The sequence below is a fragment of the Protopterus annectens genome, chromosome 9.part0 (assembly GCF_019279795.1).
Source record: "Protopterus annectens isolate FY-2018-M chromosome 9.part0, PAN1.0, whole genome shotgun sequence".
Lineage (NCBI taxonomy): Eukaryota > Metazoa > Chordata > Ceratodontiformes > Protopteridae > Protopterus > Protopterus annectens.
Genome location: NC_056743.1, coordinates 264551737 through 264575971, shown reverse-complemented (window position 1 = coordinate 264575971; position 24235 = coordinate 264551737). Strand labels below are relative to the sequence as shown.

Here is a 24235-nt window from a genome sequence, read left to right as displayed (position 1 = left end):
AGTTTAAGTATTGGTGCCAGGGAGACCATGTCATTAAGAAAACGAGATTTGAATTAAAACGTTAAAGTGGTTTGTGGAAGTGTTCTTTTGTTCAGCAGTTTGCTTTAAACATTTCCTCAATTGCGAGTGATGTGCTTTGAACCTATTCATACACAATTGTGTTGGAACTATTTTTGCTGCCTGTGGCTGCCTATGGCTCCTTGGTGCCTTTTTTGTGTTTATTTGTTTTGTGGACACCTTCCTGGGTTGGTTTTATTTGTGCAGAATATTTCAATGGGAAGAGCTCCAGGCACAGCACATGGGTATGGTGAAGTAATTAAATCTCTCAGCTCATCTGGGAATGTCTAGGGATCCATTAGATGAAGTGGATACTGTTGGAGGGGAAAAGGGAAGTCAAGTGTTCCCTGCTCAGCATCCAGCCACTGTGACCTTCACAAGCACAAATAGTTGAAAAATGGTTGGATAGCTGGCATCTTAAGGTTCATGCTATTAAATACATTGCTTGTATTGCCTATAAATGGAGACACAATAATAATACTATATATATTTTTTCAGAATTATATGACTGTCCTGACGCAATAAAGGAAAACCAATATATACCTTATTAATAAGCTAAGTTTTGCAAGAAATGTGTGCAGGCAGAACTGCAGTTCATAATATACAGCTGCAATTCCAACATAGCATTGACATCAGTTGGATAAAGGTAGAAGTGTAAACTGAAAACCCTTCCTGAACATGTAACACTGCTTCATCAATTTCTTTCTAGTACTGTAAGAATAGCAAAAGTTAATATGGGATGACTGTATCCCTGCGAGATGACTTCTGAGTTAAAACAAGGCAACAATGTGAGGAAAAAGTGCTTTCAGAATATGAGGCAGCACTGACATGAGCATGAAATTAGATGTCACCCCAGGATGAATGTAGGATCAAGGATGTCTTTTATCATATGTACAGTAATGCCTAAGGAATTAAATAAGTTAATTTCCATGATGGGATAGTGGACTAAAATATTCCAAGAAAATAATTTGCCATTATTAGTTAATATAATCCTGTTTAGTAGTAGTCAACTACCTTAATAATTAATGTTAAAATATGTACCTTTAAAAATAATACTAAATAAAAGCATACAAGTTTAATATGAAAGCCCACTGTCCAAAACATGTTCTCTTATCTTGTATTCTCACCTTCCAAATCTCTTTTGAACATTTTTCTTCTGTTAAATTAAGTAGAAGTAGTAGTGTTTAACCCTGAAGATTTTCACAGTAGAATGACATGTGGTTTCTATGCATACTCAATAAATATATCAGAAAAGCATTACCTGATTGAAAGGAGGTATAATACCTTCCTGAAGAAAGGGAGTTTGAATAAAATATTTATGAACACTACAGTGAAATATATATTCCTCTCAAGTACTCAAATTATCAGTTCGAACACTGTCAAGATAGTTTGAAAATTCAATTTCCAAAGTTTGCCAGTATTTGGTTGGGCAAGACTGCAGTACAGTGGGGAATGGGAACTTGCCTTTTCTCCACTGTAGTGCAATCTCAGAGTTGACATATATAAGAAAATGCAAGTGGAGGGCTTGCCTGCTGGAAAATAGTTCTTTTACTTGTTTTATTTTTCAGATTTTGTAGATTTGATCTTTTTTTATGTCTAAGTACTCAAATGTTTTGCAGTTTGAGCACTTTATACATACACACACACACACATATATATATATATATATATATATATATATATATATATATATATATATATATATATAATATAGGAGCACTTTATATGCTCGACATTTTAAAATATTGAATTTTAGAATCTTGAGCCTATAAAGTCGAACGGACGGAAATCGCAAACTCGGAAATGTCGAATGCAGAATGTCGAACCCGCTGTACGGATTGCATGTTAAGTGTACTTGTTAGGGTTTTGGGGAGGGTTTGATTGTGTTGGGATGTTTGAGGTGTGGGCTAGTGTAGGTGTTGTGCAGTGGGAATGTGTTAGTGTTGGGAGTGCTGGTGTTTGTGTGCATGTGATGTGTGTTTGTGCAGGGGGGTGAGGAATGTGCGGTGCTGGGTAGTGTATGTTATGGAGTGTTGTGTGACCTCGGAGTTGGTATATATTAGTAGGGGGGGTGTGGGGGGCTTGCCCCCCCGGCATATACTAAGGGCAGGTATGTGTATGTGTTTGGTTGTGTGCGTATGTGTTATGTTTCTTGTAGGGAAGTGTTGGGAGATATGTACGTTCATGTATGTATGTGTTTTCTAGTGTGTAATGTGTGTTTTTCAGGATTTTGTGGATTCGCGATTTCGGGTGTCGGGTTTATGTATGTTCGGTGTTTTGGGTATTCGACTTCATAGTTTCGAGATACTGAAATTCGATATTTCAGTATTTCGAGATTGTGAAGTGAATTCATATCTCTCTCTCTCTCTCTCTATATATATATATATATATATATATATATATATATATATATATATATATATATATATATATATATATATATATATATATATATATATATATATATATATATATATATATCTATATATATATATATATATATATATACATACAGTGGATATAAAACGTTTACACACCCCGGTTAAAATTTCAGGTTTTAGTGATATAAAAAAATGAGATCACATTAAATCATTTAAAAACTTTTCCCACCTTTAATGTGACCTATAACCTGTACAATTCAATTGAAAATCAAACAAATCTGTTAGGGGAAAATATAAAAAATAAAAAACGTACAATAAACTGGTTGCATAAGTGTGCACACCCTTAAACTAATACTTTGTTGAAGTACCTTTTGATTTAATTACAGCATTCAGTCTTCTTGGGTAGGAGTCTATCAGCATGGCAAATCTTGACTTGGCAATATTTGCCCATTCTTCCTTGCAAAAGTGCTCCAAATCTGTTAGATTGCGAGGGCATCTCTTGTGCAGAGTCCTCTTCAGGTCACTCCACAGATTTTCTATTGGATTTAGGACAGGGATCTGGCTGGGTCATTCCAAAACTTTAATTTTCTTCTGGTGAAGCCATTTTTTTTTTTTTGTTGACTTGGATGTATGCTTGGTGTCATTATCGTGTTGAAAGGTGAAATTCCTCTTCATCTTCAGCTTTCTGGCAGATGCCTGAAGGTTTTGGGCCAAAAGTGACTGGTATTTGGAACTGTTCATAATTCCCTCCACCTTGAATAAAGCCCCAGTGCCAGATGAAGAAAAGCAACTCCAAAGCATGATACTGCCACCTCCATTCTTCACCGTGGGATGGTGTTCTTTTGGTGATGCAAAGTGTTGTTTTTGCACCAAACATACCTTTTGGAATTGTGGCCAAAAAGTTCAACCTTAGTCTCATCAGACCATAAAACATTTTCCCACATGCTTTTGGGAGATGACTTATTGTTTTGCAAATTTTAGCCAGGCTTGGATATTTTTATGTGTAAGAAAAGGCTTCCTTCTTGCAACCCTACCCCATAGCACAGATATATGGAGAATATGGGAGATTGTTGTCACATGTAGTTGTCAGTTGTCATCAGTACTTGCCAGAAATTCCTACAGCTCCTTCAGTGTTGCTGTAGGTCTCTTGGCAGCCTCCCTGACCAGTTTTTGTCTTGTCTTTTCATCAATTTTGGAGGGACATCCAGTTCTTTGCAACGTCACTGTTGTCCCATATTTTCCTCACTTTTTGATGACTATCATCACTGTGTTCCATGGTATATCCAATGCTGTGGAAATTTTTTTGTACTCTTCTCCTGATTGATACCTTTCAACAATAAGATCCCTTTGATCCTTTGTAAGCTCTCTGTGAACCACTGCTTTTGCTGTAGCAGGTAACTGAGTAAATGTCATGAAAATTCTATTAGGACAACTGAACTATATTTGGGGTTAATCAGGGTCTCTTTAATTGATTGCATATGTACCCAAGAAGACTGAATCCTGTAATTAAATCAAAAGGTGCTTCAACAAAGTATTAGTTTAAGGGTGTGCACACTTAAGCAACCAGCTTATTTTATGTTTTTTTATATTTTTCCCCCTAAAAGATTTGTTTGTTTTTCAATTGAATTGTACAGGTTACAGGTCACACTAAAGGTGGGAAAAGTTCTGAAATTATTTATTGCGGTCTCATTTTTTTATATCACAAAAACCTGGCATTTTAACAGGGGTGTGTAAATTTTTTATATCCACTGTATATGGATTACCCTCAGTTGGTCAACTCAGCAGAAGATCTAAACTCATTATCGAGGTGAAAACATCTCAATGGTTTAATAAATGAAACTCCGTAGCACCGAAACCTGAAATGTCGAATTACCTATTGCGCATGTCAGAAAGCACTCTTAAGACTGCAGATCGCACTGCAGTCATAAGAACAGATTCTACATTAAAACCAAGCAATAAAAACAAAAATGTAGCTTCACCAATGGTTTACCAAATCTGAGCTCGCACTACAGTGGGGAAAAGGGTAAATTTCCCAATCCTCAGTGAAACGCAAACTCCATTCCATTTGTTTTCTGTGCTTGGTTTAAATGTAGAATCTGTTCTTATGACTTCAGCATGCTCTGCAGTCATAAGAGCGCTTTCTGACATGCGCAATAGGTAGTTCAACATTTCAAGTCTTGGTGCTGCTGAGTTTCATTTATTAAACCATTGCCATGTTTTTGTCTTGATAATATGAGTTTTGATCTTTTGCTGAGAAGACCAACTGAAAATAATCCATATATATATATATATATATATATATATATATATATATATATATATACACACACACACACACACACACACACACACACATATATATATATATATATATATATATATATATATATATATATATATATATATATAGAGAGAGAGAGAGGTTCAGGTTGCAGGCTATTTTAAACCTAGCCAATTTCCCTTCAAAGGTGAGAATCAAACCCTAAACCTTATGTCTTTGAGGTAACCAGCTTAACCATTATGCCAATCCCATAAAGCTTTTATATATGCAAATGACCTCTTAAGGACATACCAGTGTTTCAGCTACATGGCTTCAAGTTCTTAATACTCATAAGTTTTTACTTTTTAAGTCTATATATGTACATTCAGGCCAGTAAAGGCAAACCCCACTACCTACAGATGTGCTGTGCTTCAGAGTTTTTGTAAGCTTATCAACATAGCACAAGTGCACTGCAATTTACACACACATGCATGCACATACCATCAATTCTTATAAACACACTGGAGGCAGATATGTGAAACAAATTATGTGAAGGACTGAAATGAACATATACCTCATTTAGCTTTTCACTGTTAGTGCCTAAAGTATTTAATCTATTTGCAGTACCTTTTATGCAAGTAAAGAATACACCTCTGAGACATAACTGTTCGGAAAGAGCTGTTTATTGTGTTTTAATAAACAGTTCTTTCCAATGGCAGCTCTTTTCAACATCAGTTTTACTTTTTTCCCCTTGTCTGGTTGTTTCTGATTCATACCTTTTATGCTTGGGTCATAGTCCATACTGGTAACTCCACTAAGATTATTTCACTTAGGCAGTGTCATGTTGCCTTTCCAGGATCCAAGCTGTAAAATAAAGGTCACAGCTGCAGGACTTGGAAATGTGTTCCTTCGATCTCTACAAAAAGTCCACTAAAGGTTACTTTCACTAGTTTGTTTTGAGGTGGAAGGTTTACAGGTACATACTAGGCTAACCACAACTAAGGCCTTTATAAGCCTAGCCTCACAACCCATGTGTGTTTCTTTTAGATGTATCCTGGATGTTTATACTGGGAGAGGGGTATGATTGCTTGGACATTACCACAGATTATATAGGGAGACTATATTAATTTGAGCATGATTTACTGACTGCCTCTGTTCATCAGAGACATGGGAGCCATTTCCAAGATGAATTTCCAATTTCTCATCCACTACTCTAGGTTACACTTGAATAGGTTTAGAGAGGGACTCTGTTTCACATGGATGGGGAACCTACTCCAGAGAATGGGGATTCTCTGAGATACGAATCTTTCTCTCTAACATGTCCTATTTATGTCACAAAGAAAAATTAATTCCTTAGATCTAGTATAGCCATACAATCTACTTACACTCTGCTGATGAGATCACAAGAAAGCCAAAACGTGTACTCCCACAACTAGTTGGGTTTGAGTTTATTGGCCTGAACATATCCATAAAGACTTAAAAAGAAGAAAAAAAAAATAAAATTCACGGACATTTAGAAGTCATATAGTTGAAACACTTGTTGTCATTAAGGGGTCATTTGCATATGTCTCATATATATCCCACAGGCATCTATTACAGGAGGTTTAAGGTATCACATATCACCTCCAGTTTGGCTAGGTTTTTCTTGTAGTTTTTTACTAAACGGTTTGTTTGTGTGACCTTTAACTCTTTGCTTTGGCTTAAGTTGAGCTACATAAAGATTTTCCTTATTATCTTAGCCATAAGTGGGTTGAAGACCAGCTGACTATCTACATATGTTTCCAAACCCCTGACTACCGAGTCAACTCTGATGAATGTTTTAGCAATAAAGCAATTCCCTTCAGTGGCCGACTTCCCAAATGGCATTGCTTCTTCTCTCATACAAACATATGTTGGAACTTCTCCTTCGTCATCCTCTACATAGCGTAGTTTCAGACAAAAGTCTCCTTCCCCCTTAGCTTCTCTGCTATATGCAAAAACCTCTCAAGAGTTCCCTTTTTCTTTACCTTTCAGTTCCTTATGAAAGAAATGAGTTTAGGGCTCTGTTTTTCCTCCTTATCTCACGTTTAGTACTTACTACTATTTATTTGCTCCGAAGATCCTTACTTAAGTGGCTCCTCCTTCTATTCTGTTCCCTTTGCGTCTTTATGAACTATTTTTGTAAGCCTCTGTGCAAGACATTTCTCTTGTACCAATGTATACATCACAGTTTATCAGTTTGCCTTCTCTTTCTATGTTCTCTTTCACATAGTGGGGTTTCTTTTGATTTGTCACTGGAACAATTTTATGATAATACAGAGGATGCTTTTTACCATCGAACCATAACAAAACTTTATTTCTTTTTGCATTTTTTATGATAAATAGTTTCTCGTGATTTAAATATGGATATCCAGAAGAGTGATACTCCCCCCATTCTTACACTAAATGGATAAATCCTCCTTATTAGGTATGTCATCCTATGTACAATATCTATAGATTCTTCATCTTTTTCACAGCTTCCTTAATGTCTAAAACTGTGGAAATCTTTTCCTGTTATAGCATTATGAGTCAAATCATGTGTGAAAACTAGAGGGTGCAAACATTTCCTAAGAATTGTTTCAGTTTTCCAAAGTGTGATCGCAGATTCCTTTTTATCTTCATGAATGCATATCACCTCTACATTTTGTTTATTAACCTTATGCACACATACATACATTCATGCATATGGACCGTGCTTCTAGAATAAACAGTAGTAGGTCTTGAAACTAATTTTCTTTGGTGCACTTATTTATTTGAAAATAATCTGTACCACTCACTTTCATTTAATTTTATAACAAAACTGTTTATTTTATGAACTCGGTACTTTAATATTTCATTGTGTGTGTGCATATCAACTCTCTATAAAACATACACACATTTATATATATATATATATATATATATATATATATATATATATATATATATATATATATATATATATGCATATAGAGAGAGATACGCGCACATATATGTATATGAATACTATACATTTTGGGTCATGGCTGTACATGAAATAGTGGTGAAATAAAGAATGTATCTCTTCACTGCTTTGAATGGTTTGTTTAAAAATTGAAGATGTTACTCTCTGCACTCTTACTGGTTTCCTCTGGAGCCACTGGATGAATGACATTTTTTTTTCATTTTTTCCCATAAATCAACTCCACTACTTTTCTCTAGGTTCACATCATTCTGACTTGGCTTGTTAACATTAATCATAACAAACAGGTGTTATCTGCTCGAACAAACTACTGCAGCATATACAACATGTACAATCTGTGTTGCAGCAATACCAAAGCAGAGTAAAAATAAATTAAACTTCTACCTCAGCGTGAGTGAAAACAAATGCATATAATTAACTGGTTGGATCAGTCTGCAGAAATGGCAGTGTGGAAATATCCCTTCCTCTGTATACACTAGTTATAATCAAATTATGTGTAATAGCTCATCTTAGGAAGTAAAGATCACAGCAGTGCTACTTCAATTGAAAAATGGAAATGTAGGCATGCTATCTGTTTTGTAGTCACTTTGCTGTTATACAGCCCCTTGATATTCATATGTACTGAAGGCAATTTTTCCCAAGAAACAAGGAGAAAGAAAAGTATACTGATCATGTTTCTCCCAGTAGGTAAAATTGGATCCGTAGCACTATAAAGCTTTTACCTTAAGATATACAATCTTCATCTGGATCTCACCCAACAGAATGCCTGTTGATGGCACCGAGTCTGAACCAGATATCTGTGGCAGCTTCTATTATGGAAGACTGGAAAGTGATTAGTCAGAAATCACTTCCATGATCACAGATGACTGAAATAGACCTGTGCCATTCATTGCAATGGCATGGATCATTTTTTTTTTTTTGCTGGGCAAGCCCCCCCCCAAAAAAAAAGAAGATATTTGCACAACAGTAGGTAAAGAAGAAACTCCCCAAAACAGTGTACCAAAGTCCTAGTCAGTAAATAAGTAACACTGAAATGAAAAATAAATGTTCTTACAAGAAAAAAACGTACAGTATAGCAAACAGCTCAGTGGCATTATCCAAGTTTAAAATAATAGCAGGGAATTATTTTATATATATATATATATATATATATATATATATATATATATATATATATACACACCAAAAGAACTGTTTACATTCACAGTAATAGTCTTAAGTGGTGTTCAACACACTTTAAAATGTCTAATATGGTTATTAAGATTCCAGTGGCCTGGAACAGGCTATGGTGTATCTTCAGTTAAGTGACAAAATGTGTCTCTTTGGATGGGGAACATTTATGTTGTCTTAATAAGCAGTGCTATGGTGGAAACTTCATAGACTTCTCCTACTTCAGTAAGTTTCAAAACGTGAAGGTAAAATTTAAAAGGAGGTCCTGTCTTTGGGAGTAAAATGCTTAGGTCAACTTCTGGATGGAACTTGTGAATGTGACTTTAATTTCTGAAATGGTGGCAGAACCAAGTGATTTGGTTACTGTAAAAGATAAATAGATATTTCTCTTATAAAAAAAATGTATCATCTAAAACCAAGAAATATGACAAAATCACTAGAAAGACTACTCTCATGCAACATTTATGCAGGCAATGTGTTGAGGCAGCTGCAAATCAAAGTACATGATTAAAGAATCTTATAAGGTGAAATAGTGGAGGAGCCACAAGCTGTGAGATATACAGGCCTGCAAAGTGGAAATAGATACACATGATAAGAATCCAAAGGCATTAAGTGATATGAATACAAATGCATTATGTCATCAGAGTATAATCTGTAGTCATAACACTAAAGAACTCACAGAAAATGTCATTGTAAGCCTGTTTTCAATGTATTTAACACACACACACACACACACACACACACACACACACACACACACACACACACACACACACACACACACACATATATGTGTGTGTGGAAATGTAATTCTTTCATTGAGGCGTATAATCTGATGTCAACAGGTAATAGATATTCTGTCAATCTTTAACAGGGAGCAGATCTTCCAGACTTGGAAAAACATCCCTGTAGATCCTCACTTTCAGCTTTTTTTCAGTCAAGACTGCTTTCCGTTTGTTGCTAGCATCTGAATTCCATCAGCATCTACCTTTTTAAATCCAGACAATCAATGTTAGAAATTGAAGTTTCACAAATTTATGACTATTCACCTACAAGGAGCAGGATTAAAGATCCTGTTAAAGCACACCTGCTGTACAGTGTTAGATTTATGTACACCTTTTTGTAATGGATTAGCATATACTACTTTAAAATATGACTGTTCTAAAGATTATAAGGATTATTTAAGTGCAATTTGAGCATAACTGGGGAAAGTTAACACATCTTTACATAAAAGAAAAGTACAAACTATGTACACAGAATATACAGAAAATAATAAAAAGTGTGTCGTAAAAATATGGAAAGAAGGGTAAGAACACATACAGCTAAGGGTACATAAAAGTAGCATTTGCTTTAAAATAACATTTGGATATTTTGTGAAATGTTTAAATTTCTTTAAATAAAATCTGCCCTTAATTTTGTCAGTAAGTGTTGTGGGCTGTTAGCATCCACTTGGAATGGCAATAAAATGGACCTGATTTTTGTATTAACATCTTATCCAAAGAACACTACTGCTGGACAGCAGCCACCTTATGATACTGCAGTGTTAGTACAGGACCACAGATCTTTCTTATTGTGGATACAGAAACACAGCCTTCCAAATTTATTTTTTGTATCTGTAGACTCTCCATATTCCTCTTGACCTGCTGGCCCTCTAGTTGATCCCTGCACCTCCACTCCTCCCTACCTGGGTGTTCCTATAGCTCCTTTCTGGCAATCTTACAGAATATATTCCTTGACCAGGTGAGTACCCTGACTATTTGCAAAGTCAGCCTGAAGTGTAATTTTTGAGTGCCAGAGAGCAAAGACATGATAAGTAAATAATGGAAGAGCAGCACTAGCTGTCACAAAGCAGCAGTCTCTTAGTAACCCTATTTCCTAGGAGGAGCAAAATGCAATGACATCAGGAACATCATGTCACTTTTCATAGTACTACAGCAGGCCTACAAGACTCCTGGTATCCACCAGTGGTTGTAAAGACAGCAAAACCTCCATTCTAACACAGGAAAAGAGAAAAGGCCACCAATGATCCTACCCCCTTCCAGCAGTCTAAGTCCATTCCTGAATTTGAGTGGCCATTAGCACAGATACCATGTCTCTATACCACTGGGCTAGTTCACAGGCTATTATTATTATTTATTTATTTTTTTTTTAATTAGAGATGCATGTGCAACATCCAGAACCATAGACACTGAAATGTTTAGCTGCTAAATGAATACATAAGCATAATGAAAAGTCATTTATCAGGGGTGTCTAATAGGTGTCCCTATGGCCAAAATCCAGCCCACTGAGGCATTTTATCTGGTCTTTGGTATGTCCTATAACAAACTGTTTTGAACGGACAGATGCAAGTTAAACATAGTAATATGTCCCATCAAGCCTTGCCAAGTATGGTAAATGGTCCCTGAACTGTATGGTAAGTGGTCCCTGAGCCAAAAAGGTTGGAGACCCCTGCCATATGTTCTCAGTTTTCCAGGGTTTTTGAAGTAATGTAAATTTATCAGATCTACGGCTGTGGCAAACTCTAAGTGGATAAGGGCCTCTATCTACTTAATGAGGGTACAGAGGTTGTCTTAACAGAGATGTTTTTTATTCCCTTCTACCACCTTCTGGACAGTTCAAGCAGGATCCCTGTTCCCATAGTGCCAGAGCTCTGAAATTTACAGACTAGGAGCTAGGGCATCACAATTGTAATGTAGTCTATTTGTGTAAGGTTTATTTAAAGTTAAATTAATGATATCACTTGTACTACAAACCATCAGCACAGACATGAATCCCCTAGTAAAGAATTGTATTACAATTATTTATTCCTTCTGATCTGTTAGTTTTACCTGCAAATTTTAATTTCTCCATTACGGGCTGCAGTTAGTAACTCATCTGAAGTTGCCATTCTTTCTTTAAATTTCTTACATGCTGCCAGAGCTTGATAGAAGTTCATCTTGGGATTTTCAATAAAATGAAAACCTGAAACCATACAGAAACAATCAACAGAATCCAGCATAAGTGAAGGAAATACTGTATTGTAAGGAAGTTGAGGACTTTAAATACATAATTACACAAGACACTAATATGGAGCAAACTACAGTATAATAAGACACCAGACTAAAGACATCTGGTCATAATGTGACATGTTATGTTGTCCTATCTCGCCTTCATTCTTACAATGATGGGTTTGGAGCCGATCCTTGGCCCTGACTCGGCCAAATACTTAGCTGAAAGTCTCAAACCTGGCTTGTGGCAAGAAGGTATCCTACAATGCAGTGGTGAAATTCTCCAGGTCTCGTTTGCTGCTTTACGAGGTTGGATGCGCTCATCTTGGCCGTGGCTAAGTTGTGATATATTTTTTCTATTACCTTTGTCAAAACTTGCTATTTTTGCATATATTTAGCTTTAAACTTACTAGGTTTAACTCGTTGTGTCTCTTTGCTGCTTTTTGTTAAATGGTGATAGTTTTTTCCCCTTTAGCACAGCTTTTGCCGTCGCTTTCTAGGACCCTTTTGATATCCCGTGTAGTGGTTGTTGTTTGGTGTTAGTGTCTTTATAACTCATTTAAGTTAGAGAGCTATATGCCCGTTTAAGTTAGAGGGCTTGTACTCTTTTATTGCTTTGTATGGAAATTAGAATCGTTTTAGTTAGAGGTTCTATTTTTCTTTCCCTGGCTGTTACTCCTTGTGTTGTCCTGTAGTAACCTTTGGTTTAGCTTTAGTTTATTAGTCTTTGCTAATAAATATTTGCTGTTGTTGTTTTTGCTATCGCCTTTAGGGTCTTATCTTGAAAATGTCTAAAGACCAAAAAGAGAGAGAACATAAGCCTTCGGGTTTTAAAAAATGTTAAAAGTGCTCGCAAAAAATGTCCATCAGAGATGGACATGTTGTTTGTGCTTATTGCCTTGGTGCCATTCATCTCCAAGAAGACTGCACCTTCTGTCATTCATTTAGTGCTAGAGTTCTTCAGGGAAAAAGAAACAAGGTGATTCTAAAAGGGCTTTTAAAACCTTCATTTGAGGAAGCCATTCATAGCTCTTCCCCCTCTTCTTCGTCTCCTTCCTCAAAAAAGGATAAATCTCATAAAAGACAATCTCTCACTACATCAGCTCGGTCAGAACTGCAAGTCAAACTTCCAAAAATTTCAAAGGCCACTCCTTCCTCGGCTCCACAGTCCTCTGAGCCGTTGGAAGTTCTTTTGGTTGATAGGCCTGGTACTTCGGCTCCAAAGTCTTTGGAGCTGCAAGATACCTCTACTCGTTGCCAGACTATTGAGATTTTGCTGGTTTCTCTGACTTTGAGATTGCCAATCCTCCATAGGTCTCGATCTCCTTCTCTGTCTTCCAGGCCTACAAGATGCTTATAAGATGATGATGTGGAATGGGTGGTGCATAAACTCCTCAAGTCGCCGGCACTGACTAAATTTTTCTCGGCTCCCACACATTTGGTCTTGGAGCCTACTGTGCCCACTGTTGTTCCTCCTATGAGCTAAGCTGATCATTTGGAGCCGGAGTGCTCGGTATCACTTACTGTGGACCCATTGATTCTGGGACCCCCTTTGGTGTTCACGGAGCCAACATCTGCTCCGACTCTCTCGGTGCCATCCAGTGAGTCTGGGAGCTGAGGTTCACTGGTCAGCTCCAGAGGGGATTCTTGGTGCCGATCCTACCCCTGGGAGAGTCGGCTTGGGTTAGCTCAGCTCCCAAATCAGCCTTGGGTCTAATCTCGTTGGCTCCATTGCCTTCCTCTGTTTCCTCAGAGCCAGGGGAATCTTTGAAGCTGGTGGGATCCTCCTTTGAGCTGATGAGGAGCGTGTTGTCTACCCATTCAGCACCACAGAGGGATACCAGTACTCGTCCCCCCAAGGCACTGGCTACTGTCTCAGCACCACCCATTCCTCAAGACAGCAGAGACCCAGAGTCTCAGGATCCCCCATTGGGTGAACCCCTCTCATCCAAGGCCTCCCGAGAATATCCTTCTGAGGAGCCACCTCAGAAGAGAACCTACAAGAGGAAGCATGTTGACTCCCCAGATTAGTCCATCTCTTCAGACACTGACCTCAATGAGTCGGAAGGGTCCCCATGGTTGTCCTCTGATGATATCTCATTTGCAGATATTCTAGAGATCCTCAAGCAAAGAGGCTGCTGGCAGACCACCACCCCTTCTGATGAGGAGTTAGTGTACCTGAAGGCTTTTGGGTCTCAACCTTCAGCCTCCTGGTTGTCTCTGCCTTTTGATGATCTAAGGGACCTGGTTAGTTGAAAGGCATGGGAGTCACCCGACACTACTGAACCAGTTTCTCAGAGGCCAAACAAATTTTTGTCAGCTCCTCTGGGCAAGGAATTTCTAACAAAGGGAGTACCCATAGATGCCATGGTGGTGTCAGCAGCCACCAAGAAGGAACTTTCAGAGACTTCCTCATCTGTTCATCCTCCGAATAAAGACTCTTGAATGATGGACAGATACGGGAAGCATATCTTTTCTTCAGCGACTTTCTCACTGTGATCGCTGAACTATTTATCCCATTTCATGAGGCTACAAAGAGATCTCCTGAAAGAGCTAGGAGATACTCTACAAGGTTCACTAGCTGTGGGGGTGAATGAGAAGATCTCCTCCCAGCTGTCCACCTTAAATTCCATTGTCAACTCCTCCATAAGGCTCATAATATACACAGCAGATGGAGTGAGCAGGGCAGCGGGTTCTGGAGTTTTCCTTAGGAGACACTCCTGGATGTGCTTGTGCAATTTTGCAGAGCCCTTTAGGTCTACCTTTAATAATGCCCCTTTTGATGGTTCCTCACTCTTTGGACCCAAATTAAAAGACACTCTAACCCAGTGCGAGCAGGAAGGGAAAACTCTCTCTGCCATTTGAGTACTTTTTTCTGTACCTTCAAGACCTTATCCTAAAGGTCAGAAGAGTGGAAACACGTGGTTCAAAAGACCCCAGAAAGTTTTCCAAGATACATGGGGTGATACCTTCCACAGGGGCAGAGGGGGAGGTAATAACAGTAGATGCCACCCCAGAGGCAGAGGGGGCCAGCAAAACCAGGGTGACTGTGATTCCTTTCGTGGACGCCCTTATCAGCACTCCTGAAAGAGGCCCGACTGCTCTACTCTGGAAGCAGTCAGGGGACTTTTATCAATGTACCCAGAAGCCTGGCAAAATATCACAAATGACAAATGGGTACTAAATATAATATCCTGAGGATACTTCATCCCTTTTTCTAAACCTGTTCCACAGACCAAAACACTCTCAGATGTTACACCCAATCTAAGGGACCAAGCAACTATAGAGATTCAAAAGTTGCTCTAAAAAAGAGTCATCCAAGAAGTCCCCACAGACCAAGTTAGATTCTTTTTAGTGCCAAAAAGAACAGGGGACTGGAGGCCCATATTAGACCTAAGCAAGTTAAACGAATCCGTGAAGAAGTCAAAGTTCTGAATGGTGACACTGCAGTCTATACTTCCCTTTTTAGGGAAAGTCAATTGGATGTGCTCGATAGACCTTCAAAATGCTTACTACCACATAAAAATGGACAGGACATCAAGCAGGTACTTACGGTTCTGGCTGGGAGCCAGCCATTACCATTTCAGAGTTCTGCCCTTTGGTCTCACTACAGCCCCCAGAATGTTCACCAAATGTATGTCAGTAGTCACAGCTCACTTGAGACATCAAGAATTCTGTGTGTTTCCCTATCTAGATGACTGGCTCCTATCTGCCACCACCAAGTATTTACTTCTACAAGCCAGAGACCTAACTTTGGACATATGCAATCAACTGGGCATTACAGTAAATTTTCAAAAATCTGCCTTGTTGCCTTGTCAACATACTACATTCATATGTGCAGATCTAGACACCATCTATGGTAGCACGTCTTCCAACAGAAAGAGTTGTAGCACTCAAACAACAGATAGGTCACCTCCTTCCCAAGAACAAGGTGAAAGCAAAAATAATTCTATGCTTATTAGGAGCAATGGCCTCCACAATTACACTGGTCCCTCTTGCCAGAATGCACATGAGGATTCTTCAATGGCTATTATTTTCCCAATGGTCTCTTCAAGAGCTTCCAATGTCTTATCTGATCAGAATAACAGAATCTTGCAAGAACGACTTGAGATGGTGGATACACTCCACTCATGTGACAATGGCCAGACCCTTTGTTCCACTTCAACCAATAGCTACAATGACCATGGAAGCTTCCCAGATAGGGTGTGGGGGGGGGGGGGCATTATCTGGGAAGAACAGTCCAAGGTACTTGGCAAGAACATGAGACTCACTTGCATATAAATGTTCTAGAGATGAGAGCAGTGCTTCTTCAAGCACTTCAAGATTCTCTCCCTCTAAGGACTACTGTGATCCAGTCAGACAATATGTCTGTGGTTTGGTACATAAACAAGCAGGGGGGAACCAGATCTTACCCCTTTTGTCAAGAAGCCCTAAGTTTATGGCAATGGGCAGTTTCTTCCCAGTGCTTTCTAATTGCAATGCACATTCTGGGGAAGTCCAACGTGATAGCGGACAAGCTGAGCAGAGCAAACCTAATGCCTCACGAGTGGTCTCTCAATCAAAATGTAGTGGAAATAATTTTCCAAACATGGGGACAGCCTTGCTGCAATCTCTTTGCCACTCCCATGAATGCCAAGTGCAGCAACTAATTTACCCTAATCCCCCATCCGGGGATGACACTGAGAGATGCTCTTGCTCATGATTGGCCCTCGGGACTTCTATATGTCTTTTCACTGTTTCCTCTCATACCCAGAGTAATTCAGAAAGCACACTGCTCAGGAAGCAGGATAATTCTCATTGCTCCTTACTGGCCTTGCCAAGTTTGGTTCCCCTTCCTTTGGCCTCATCTTCAGGAGAAGCCTTGGATTCTGGACCCAGTGCCAGATCTGCTGAATCATATGTCAGGGGAGCTTCATCCTTCTCCCCACACCCTGAAACTGACATCTTGGCTGCTCCACTTCCCAATTTAGTCAGGCTTCACAATTTCACTCCTACGGTTAGACATATCTTAATGTCCTCCCATAAAGATTCCACTGGAAAGCTGCATGCTAGTAAATGGAAGAGGTTTTCCCTTTGGGCTCAAGATAAGAACATTGATCCGTTCTCTGCACCTATTCATTCTATTTTGTATTTTTTGGCGGAACTGTTTCAACAAGGCTCAGCTGCAGCAACCATTAAAGTTCAACTGGCTACAATTTCAAATTTTCATACTGGTGATTCTGCTTCCAACTTAATGTCACATAGGTTGTACAGAGCCTTCTTAAAATGTGCTTCCTTATTAAGACCTCCCTTTAAGGAACCCCTTTCTCCTTGGGATCTAAATTTTGTTTTGTCTCATCTCACATTACCTCCCTTCGAGCCCTCTTCATCTTCAGACCTCAAGTTCCTTCCATGGAAGACCTTGTTTCTAGTGGGTATAACTTCTGCTACAAGGGTGTCAGAATTGCAAGCTCTTTCTATTAGACCACCATATTTGATTTTTCATAAGGCTAGGATATCCTCGCATACAAACCCATCCTTTCTACCTAAAGTCTCTTCTCCAAACAACATAAACCAATCCATAGAACATCCAGTGTTCTTTCCTAGTCATAGCAACAGGGCAGAGTACAAATTGCATCAACTGGATGTGCATAGACAACTCAGATTCTATTTGCATAGAACCAAAGACTTCAGAAAATCTGACCAATTATTTGTATCTTTCTCTGATGCAAAAAAAGGATCCTCAGTCTCAAAAACTACTCTTTCTAATTGGCTTTCAAATTGTATTAACATTAATCTATAACTCAAATCACAAAGATTTACCTTTCAAAGTGAAGGCTCATTCCACTAGAGCAATGGCTATGTCATCTGGTTTTCAAGCCAGAATTCCCATAGATAATATTTGTGCAGCAGCTACTTGGTCTACTCCACATACTTTTATCACTCATTACAAAGTGAATTTGACCTCCAGGGACAGGGCATCCTTTGGTTCCACTGTGCTTAAAGGTGTACTCCCGTGAGCCACCCAGGGAAAAGGTGCTAGGGATGCTGTCCCATCATTGTAAGAATGAAGGCGAGATAGGACAACATAACATAAAGAAGTTATGTACTCAACATAACGTTCCATGTTTGCTGTCCATCTCGCCATTCATTCTTACAAAGCCTCCCTCCTTCCCCCTGCCAAAGACTCCTTGTAGACCTGGTAGGTTTTCACTACTTTCAGGAGTTCTTTTTCTCAGCTTTTGTCTCCTTTCAGTATATATAGTATGGACTTAGATATATGTTTATATGTATATATTTGTAGATATGTATATAGTGTACATATTGTTCAGTATTAGCAAACAAGATATGAGGAATTATGCTACTGCATTGTGGGATACCATCTTGCCACGCGCCCCTTTTGAGACTTTCAGCTAAGTATTCAGCCGAGTTGGAGCAGAGGATCGTCTCTGAACCCATCATTGTAAGAATGAACGGTGAGATGGACAACAGACATGGAACGTTATGGTGAGTACATAACTTCTTTTTTTATTAAACAGTGGCTCAAGAATACATAATGAAGTTTTACTTGTCAGTTTTTCATATTTCCTTAGAGTAATACAAATAGAATCTATAAATATGAGTCTTCTTTTTCATATTGCACAAGACAGGTCTGATAAGGAACAATCTGTACTTCCTTATTAAATCATTTCATTTCTGCTTCATGCTTATATAATCAATTTCACAAGCAGTGAATCTGTACTTTACATACAAGGGTACAAAAGTTAACAAAATTAGATTTTTCCAAAACCATATATTTCACTTCAAACAAAACAAGTATCCTATCACAGGTAGTTTATAACTGACATGACTGAGTCTGAAGAACTATGTTACATACTAAAATAAATAAGCCCAGGAAAAATTAAAACTAGAACTGCTTCTAAAACAGGGGTCCCTGAATTTTAGCACAACCATGTCCACTTTCACTGTGTTGATTTTTACTGCACCTAAAATTTCATTTACTTAAATTGCTTTCCTTTTCTTAAATAATGAATACGGTGATGTTACTCACTATAATACTACTGCTAACCCATGAGGGCCTACATGAAATATTTTGGGGGGGCATATATTTCTGTGAACCATAAAATGAAGGGACTCTCATAGTAACCAATAGTACTAGAGGGAAAGAAAAAAATAATCTTTAGAAGATGGTGAGTTTTAATGGACATCTGTGTGAGGAAAAAAAGGATTTATGTTAGGATCTGGGCCCCAGAAGCCAAATGGCTTTAGATGTTATGTGATGCTTTTTAGAACACTTTCCAAACTTTTTGAAGTCCATCGTTTACTGGATTTCCACTGAATATTTCAACTGGGAGGTCAGTCATTTTTCATTCACAAACTGTCCCTACCCACCAATTATAGCTACTTTACTGACTGTGTACATCTCAGATGTCCAACTATGGTCAGCTTAAAAGTAATGACCACAGTAATAATTTCAGCATGTTTCACATGTGGATGGATAAACATACACAAACTAACTATGCCAAGCTGGAATAATGACGAAAGTCTGTGATTAAACAACAGAGGTCTGCCACTTTTATCCACAAACTGCATATGCCTCCACCAAAAAGTAAGTATGTCAGTTTACATCTCAGGTGCCTGATGGTGCTATTAGGATTAAGTAACAAAAATGGTCACAGTGCTGTATTATAACTCATTGGTTTCAGAGACCTGTACACTGTAACCCCTCCATTGGCAAATACACACAGATGGACACAATAAATTGTGATAAAACTATCAAACTATATCAATGGGTAAGTCACATTCATCAAAAGACTTATTATAATGGCACAAAACATAGCCTTGAAGGGGGAGCATGTTTATATAACATAATCCTTGCTGTCATGTCTGAAAAAGGACCACATATGGTCAGCTCATAAACTAAGTTGTTCTTCTTTCGGCTTTTCCCGGTTAGGGGTCGCCACAGCAGAACTCCGGTCCACTAATGATTGGCAGTAAATTTTTATGGTGCCAAGGTGCCAGCTCAATGCCCAATCTTCAATGAAGGGACACCCATTTACATGTCTTTCAAATGCCACTTGACCGCGGGGAGGACATGCAGACTCCACACAGAAGGCGCTCCAGCCAAGAATCGAACATGCACAGCTATAAACATTAATTAAATAAATATACAGAAGTCACAAACAGCAAGAATGATATGCTAAGGAACACAATTTCAGTGCAAATGAATCATGGTTACCTTTAGAGCTTTAAATGAGTCCATATTTACATAATATGTCTGAGTCAAACATCTCAGAATTCATCATTAGTACGACAAAAAGTGACTGCTAATTATATATGTGCTTGTGGAAATGTAAGTTCATAACAGAAAATACTTTTCGTATACTCTAAACTACACTTACCTTCTAAGGTTTACCATCACTACTTTAGTCAAACAGGAGAATGGGCACAATACTCTATTTGCTCATGATATTCTGCACCTTCTGTCATGTTTCAGCTATACCAATGTCCTCAGTGTGCTAGCAAAATTCTCTTACACACACACACACACACACACACACACACACACACACACACACACACACACACACACACACACACACACTCACACTCACACTCACACTCACACTCACACTCACACTCACACTCACACTCTGTTACCTTGCTGTATGTAGTAACGCATTAATTTGCCAAACTTCCCTACACAGACGACACCATGCTTGGAGACTGAGTTAACTCGGCTAACAATAACTTAATTAAAACACTGTTTTATTTTTTTAGACAAGTTAACACCAGATTCTATCTCTCGCTCTCTGTCTCACACACACACACACACACACACACACACACACACACACACACACACACACACACACACACAGTTACTACAGGCTTTATATCCTCCTCCTGTTTCTTTCCTTGGTTCTTTGTCTGTCTTGTTAGTGGACCTAAGAATTCCAGTTACATCACCCAGTAAGATTATGCTATTCCAGGAGCCACAATAAAGTGTGTCTGTCAGGGATATTAGAAATTCATGGCAGCAGGTGAGGCAAGGTTGAAAACTGGAATGAAATGACAAAACCAGTATAGCTGATAAATATTACAGTTCCAGTAGTTTTAATGCATGCAACATTCAAAATGCATTGAAACACTGGGCATCTGCAGGTCAGAAATTTAAGGGAGCAGAGTGGCTATAAAAAGGAAACATTTTGGCAATTGCCCCCCCCCCCTTCTCCTTTACAGCTTTCATGTTACAGCCAATGGACTCATGACACTGCTGATGTGAATGATATAGGTCACCAAGCTTAATATAATTACCAAACAAAAATAGAGAAAATTATTTAACAATATACATCGGTCTTGCATTATATGGTATGGAACTCATTAACTGTATGATGGTCATTTCTCTGAATTCTATCTCAGACAAAACAGACATTCCAAAAAGCCTGAGAAAAACATAGAATTCAAGCTTTCCTCACACCAACTATTCCTTTATTATTTTTTATATGAAAAGCAATAACTGAAGAAACTAAGGGTAATGCTGCTCAATGCCAGAAGTCTAAATCTCAAAATGCACGCACTCGAGGCCCTTCTCAGTATGGAGAACATCGATGTCTGTGCTGTAACTGAAACCTGGTTCAAGGCTCCTGAGAGCACCCCGGCACTATCAGGTTTCATCTCATATCATGCGTTCCGGCCCCAAAACCCGGACCACACCACAAAAGGAGGGGGTGTATCCATATTCATCAAGGATACCCACACCTCCAGGTTGGTGGCTATGCACGAAGCATCGGAAACCATCCAGGTGCAATTAACCATAGGCAAAACTGCTCTACAATTTGTAGCATGCTACAGGCCACCCTCTCAAACTCAGGAAACCCACACAGCCTTCCTGAAGACACTGGAGGGTATAAATGTATCACCAAACACCATCATATTGGGTGACTTCAACTACCCGAATATAGACTGGGAACATTACTCAAGCCCAAACTTTCTAGCCCAAAGGTTCCTGGAGTTCATAAATTCAAATGCCATGGAACAACTAGTCACCGTCCCCACAAGAGGAGAAAATATACTAGATCTCATCATCACGAACATGGGGACAAAATGCTCCACACTGGAAGTATATCCCTCATTGGTGAGATCAGATCATAAACTAATCTCACTAGAAATCCACATCCCGCCCCCACCCCAAACAAAAAAGACCACAGTGAAGAACTTCTCTAAAGCAAACTTCACACTACTCAAGACAGGTGTGGTATCCTTCAAGGCCCCGAGCCAATGGAAACCACAACCCAAGCTGCGGAAGCCCTTACAAATGCCTTCTATGAACACCTTCAGGACTGCATGGATCAGGCAATCCCAAATAAAACCAAGACTCTTTCCACCAAGGGCAAACATCCAGTCTGGTGGACCCCAGCCATAAACAAACTTTACAATAAGAGGAGAAAGCTATTACATGATAGAGCAAAATCCCAAAAAGGGAAGGCATCTTTGATCAGCACTAGCAAGAAACTACGATCCATCATAAAATCATCCAAGGCCAACTTTGAGAGAAAAATTGCCATAGATTCAAAAGACAATCATAAGGCCTTCTTCAGCTATGTCAGAAACCTGGGTGGAAGCTCCCAGATATGCTCAGAATTAGTCCAAAATGATACAAAAATCACTGAACCCACAGACATTGCCAACATACTGGCAGACAGGTTCAGCGCAAACTTCACCCCCCCCCCAAAAGGAGAGATAACTATCCCAACTGAGTGTAGCCTCCCAGACATCTCAAATGCGCAGGTGAAAGCTGCTCTCTCTAAAGCTAAAAACACAGCATCAATGGGACCGGATGGGGTCCCCGGCTGTGTGCTACATGAACTTAATGAAGAACTAAACCCGCACATAAGGCAGCTGTTTAATCTTAGCCTCACCACAGGATATGTGCCCAAGGAGTGGCCGGCAACTGTGGTCCCACTCCACAAAGGCGGTGCCTCTACGGACCCTGGTAATTACCGCCCCATAAGCTTAACAAGCCTGGTCTGCAAAGCTATGGAGAGGATCATAATGGAACTCATAAACAAGGACATAGGGGACTTGCAGACCTTGGACCCAACCCAGTTTGGCTTTGTCAAGGGCAGATCTTGCCTTTTGAACTTGGTCGACTTCTTCGAAACAGTCACCAAGGCCATTGATGAGGGAAAGGCAGTCCATACAGCCTACCTTGACCTTGCAAAAGCTTTCGACACAATACCCCACTCGGGTATTATAGAGAAACTTACCAGCTTAAATGTAAACCCATATGTCACAAGATGGGTTGCAAACTGGCTAAAGGACAGAACCCACAGGGGTAGAGTTGCTGGAGCCATGTCAGACTCCAAGCTGGTTACAAGTGGAGTCCCACAGGGCTCAGTCCTTGGCCCCCTATTGTTCGGCATCTACTTCTCAGAAGTACAGGCAAGCATAGGAGGACTATGGCTGACAAAGTTTGTGGATGACTGCAAACTGGGTGCCATAGTGGATAGTACATCGGACACAGACATCCTTCAGAGGGGTCTAACGGAAACTGATAGCTGGTGCCAGAGCCATGGCCTGAAGTTAAATGCAAAAAAGTGTATAGTCATACCCTTCGGGAAAAACAAAGTAACCCCAAGCTACCATATAGGTGGCAACCCACTAAGCACAGAAGAGGTTATCAGGGACCTGGGGACCCAGGATGACAGTGGCCTCTCGTTTGACACTCACGTTGCTAAAGTGGTTCGAAAGACCTTCTACATTGCCCACCTGATCATGAAGGGATTCACATCCAGATCAAGTGAGGTCATTGGTCCCCTGTACTCTTCACTTATCAGACCAATGATCGAGTACAATGCCCCATTCGGGATGTATCTCACCCGACACCTGCGGCAATTGGAGAGACCCCAAAAGTTCCTCACCAAAAGGATAAAGGGACTCCAAAATCTGTCATATGCTGCCAGACTGAAGAAACTCCAACTCTATTCAGTTGCATACCGTCTGCTCAGAGGTGACCTGTGCCTGACATACAAGGCCATGACCAACCCGGAATTAATGGACATGCTCCACCTCAAAAAAACCAAATCCACCAAAACCACTGGAGCAAGAGACTTAAACCTTAGCATGGATATAAATAGGACATAGGGCGGCCATGGTGGTGCAGTGGTTAGCATTGCCGCCTCACAGCAAGAGGTTCTCCGGTTCGATTCTCGGCTGGGGTGCCTTCTGTGCGGAGTCTGCATGTCCTCCCTGTGGTTGCGTGGGTTTCCTCCGGGTGCTCCGGTTTCCTCCCACATCCCAAAGACATGCTGCAGGTGGATTGGACACTCTAAATTGGCCCTAGGTGTGCGTGTGAGTGTGCCTTCTGTGGAAGGTTGGGCGCCGGGCTGGCAACTCGACACCGTAAAACTCCACTGCCAATCAATGTGCGGACAAGATG

The 24235-nt window shown here is 39.6% G+C and overlaps 1 protein-coding gene across 2 annotated transcripts in view; it reads right to left on the bottom strand.

Moving 5' to 3' along the window:
* The window catches only part of LOC122811177, a 3180768-nt gene that overhangs the window by 797258 nt on the left and 2359275 nt on the right, over positions 1-24235 (bottom strand). For both annotated transcript variants that reach the window (XM_044082849.1, XM_044082848.1), the window contains exon 17: positions 11656-11788. In XM_044082849.1, the coding sequence (XP_043938784.1) occupies positions 11656-11788 (133 nt within the window). The remainder of the gene's footprint in view (positions 1-11655; positions 11789-24235) is intronic.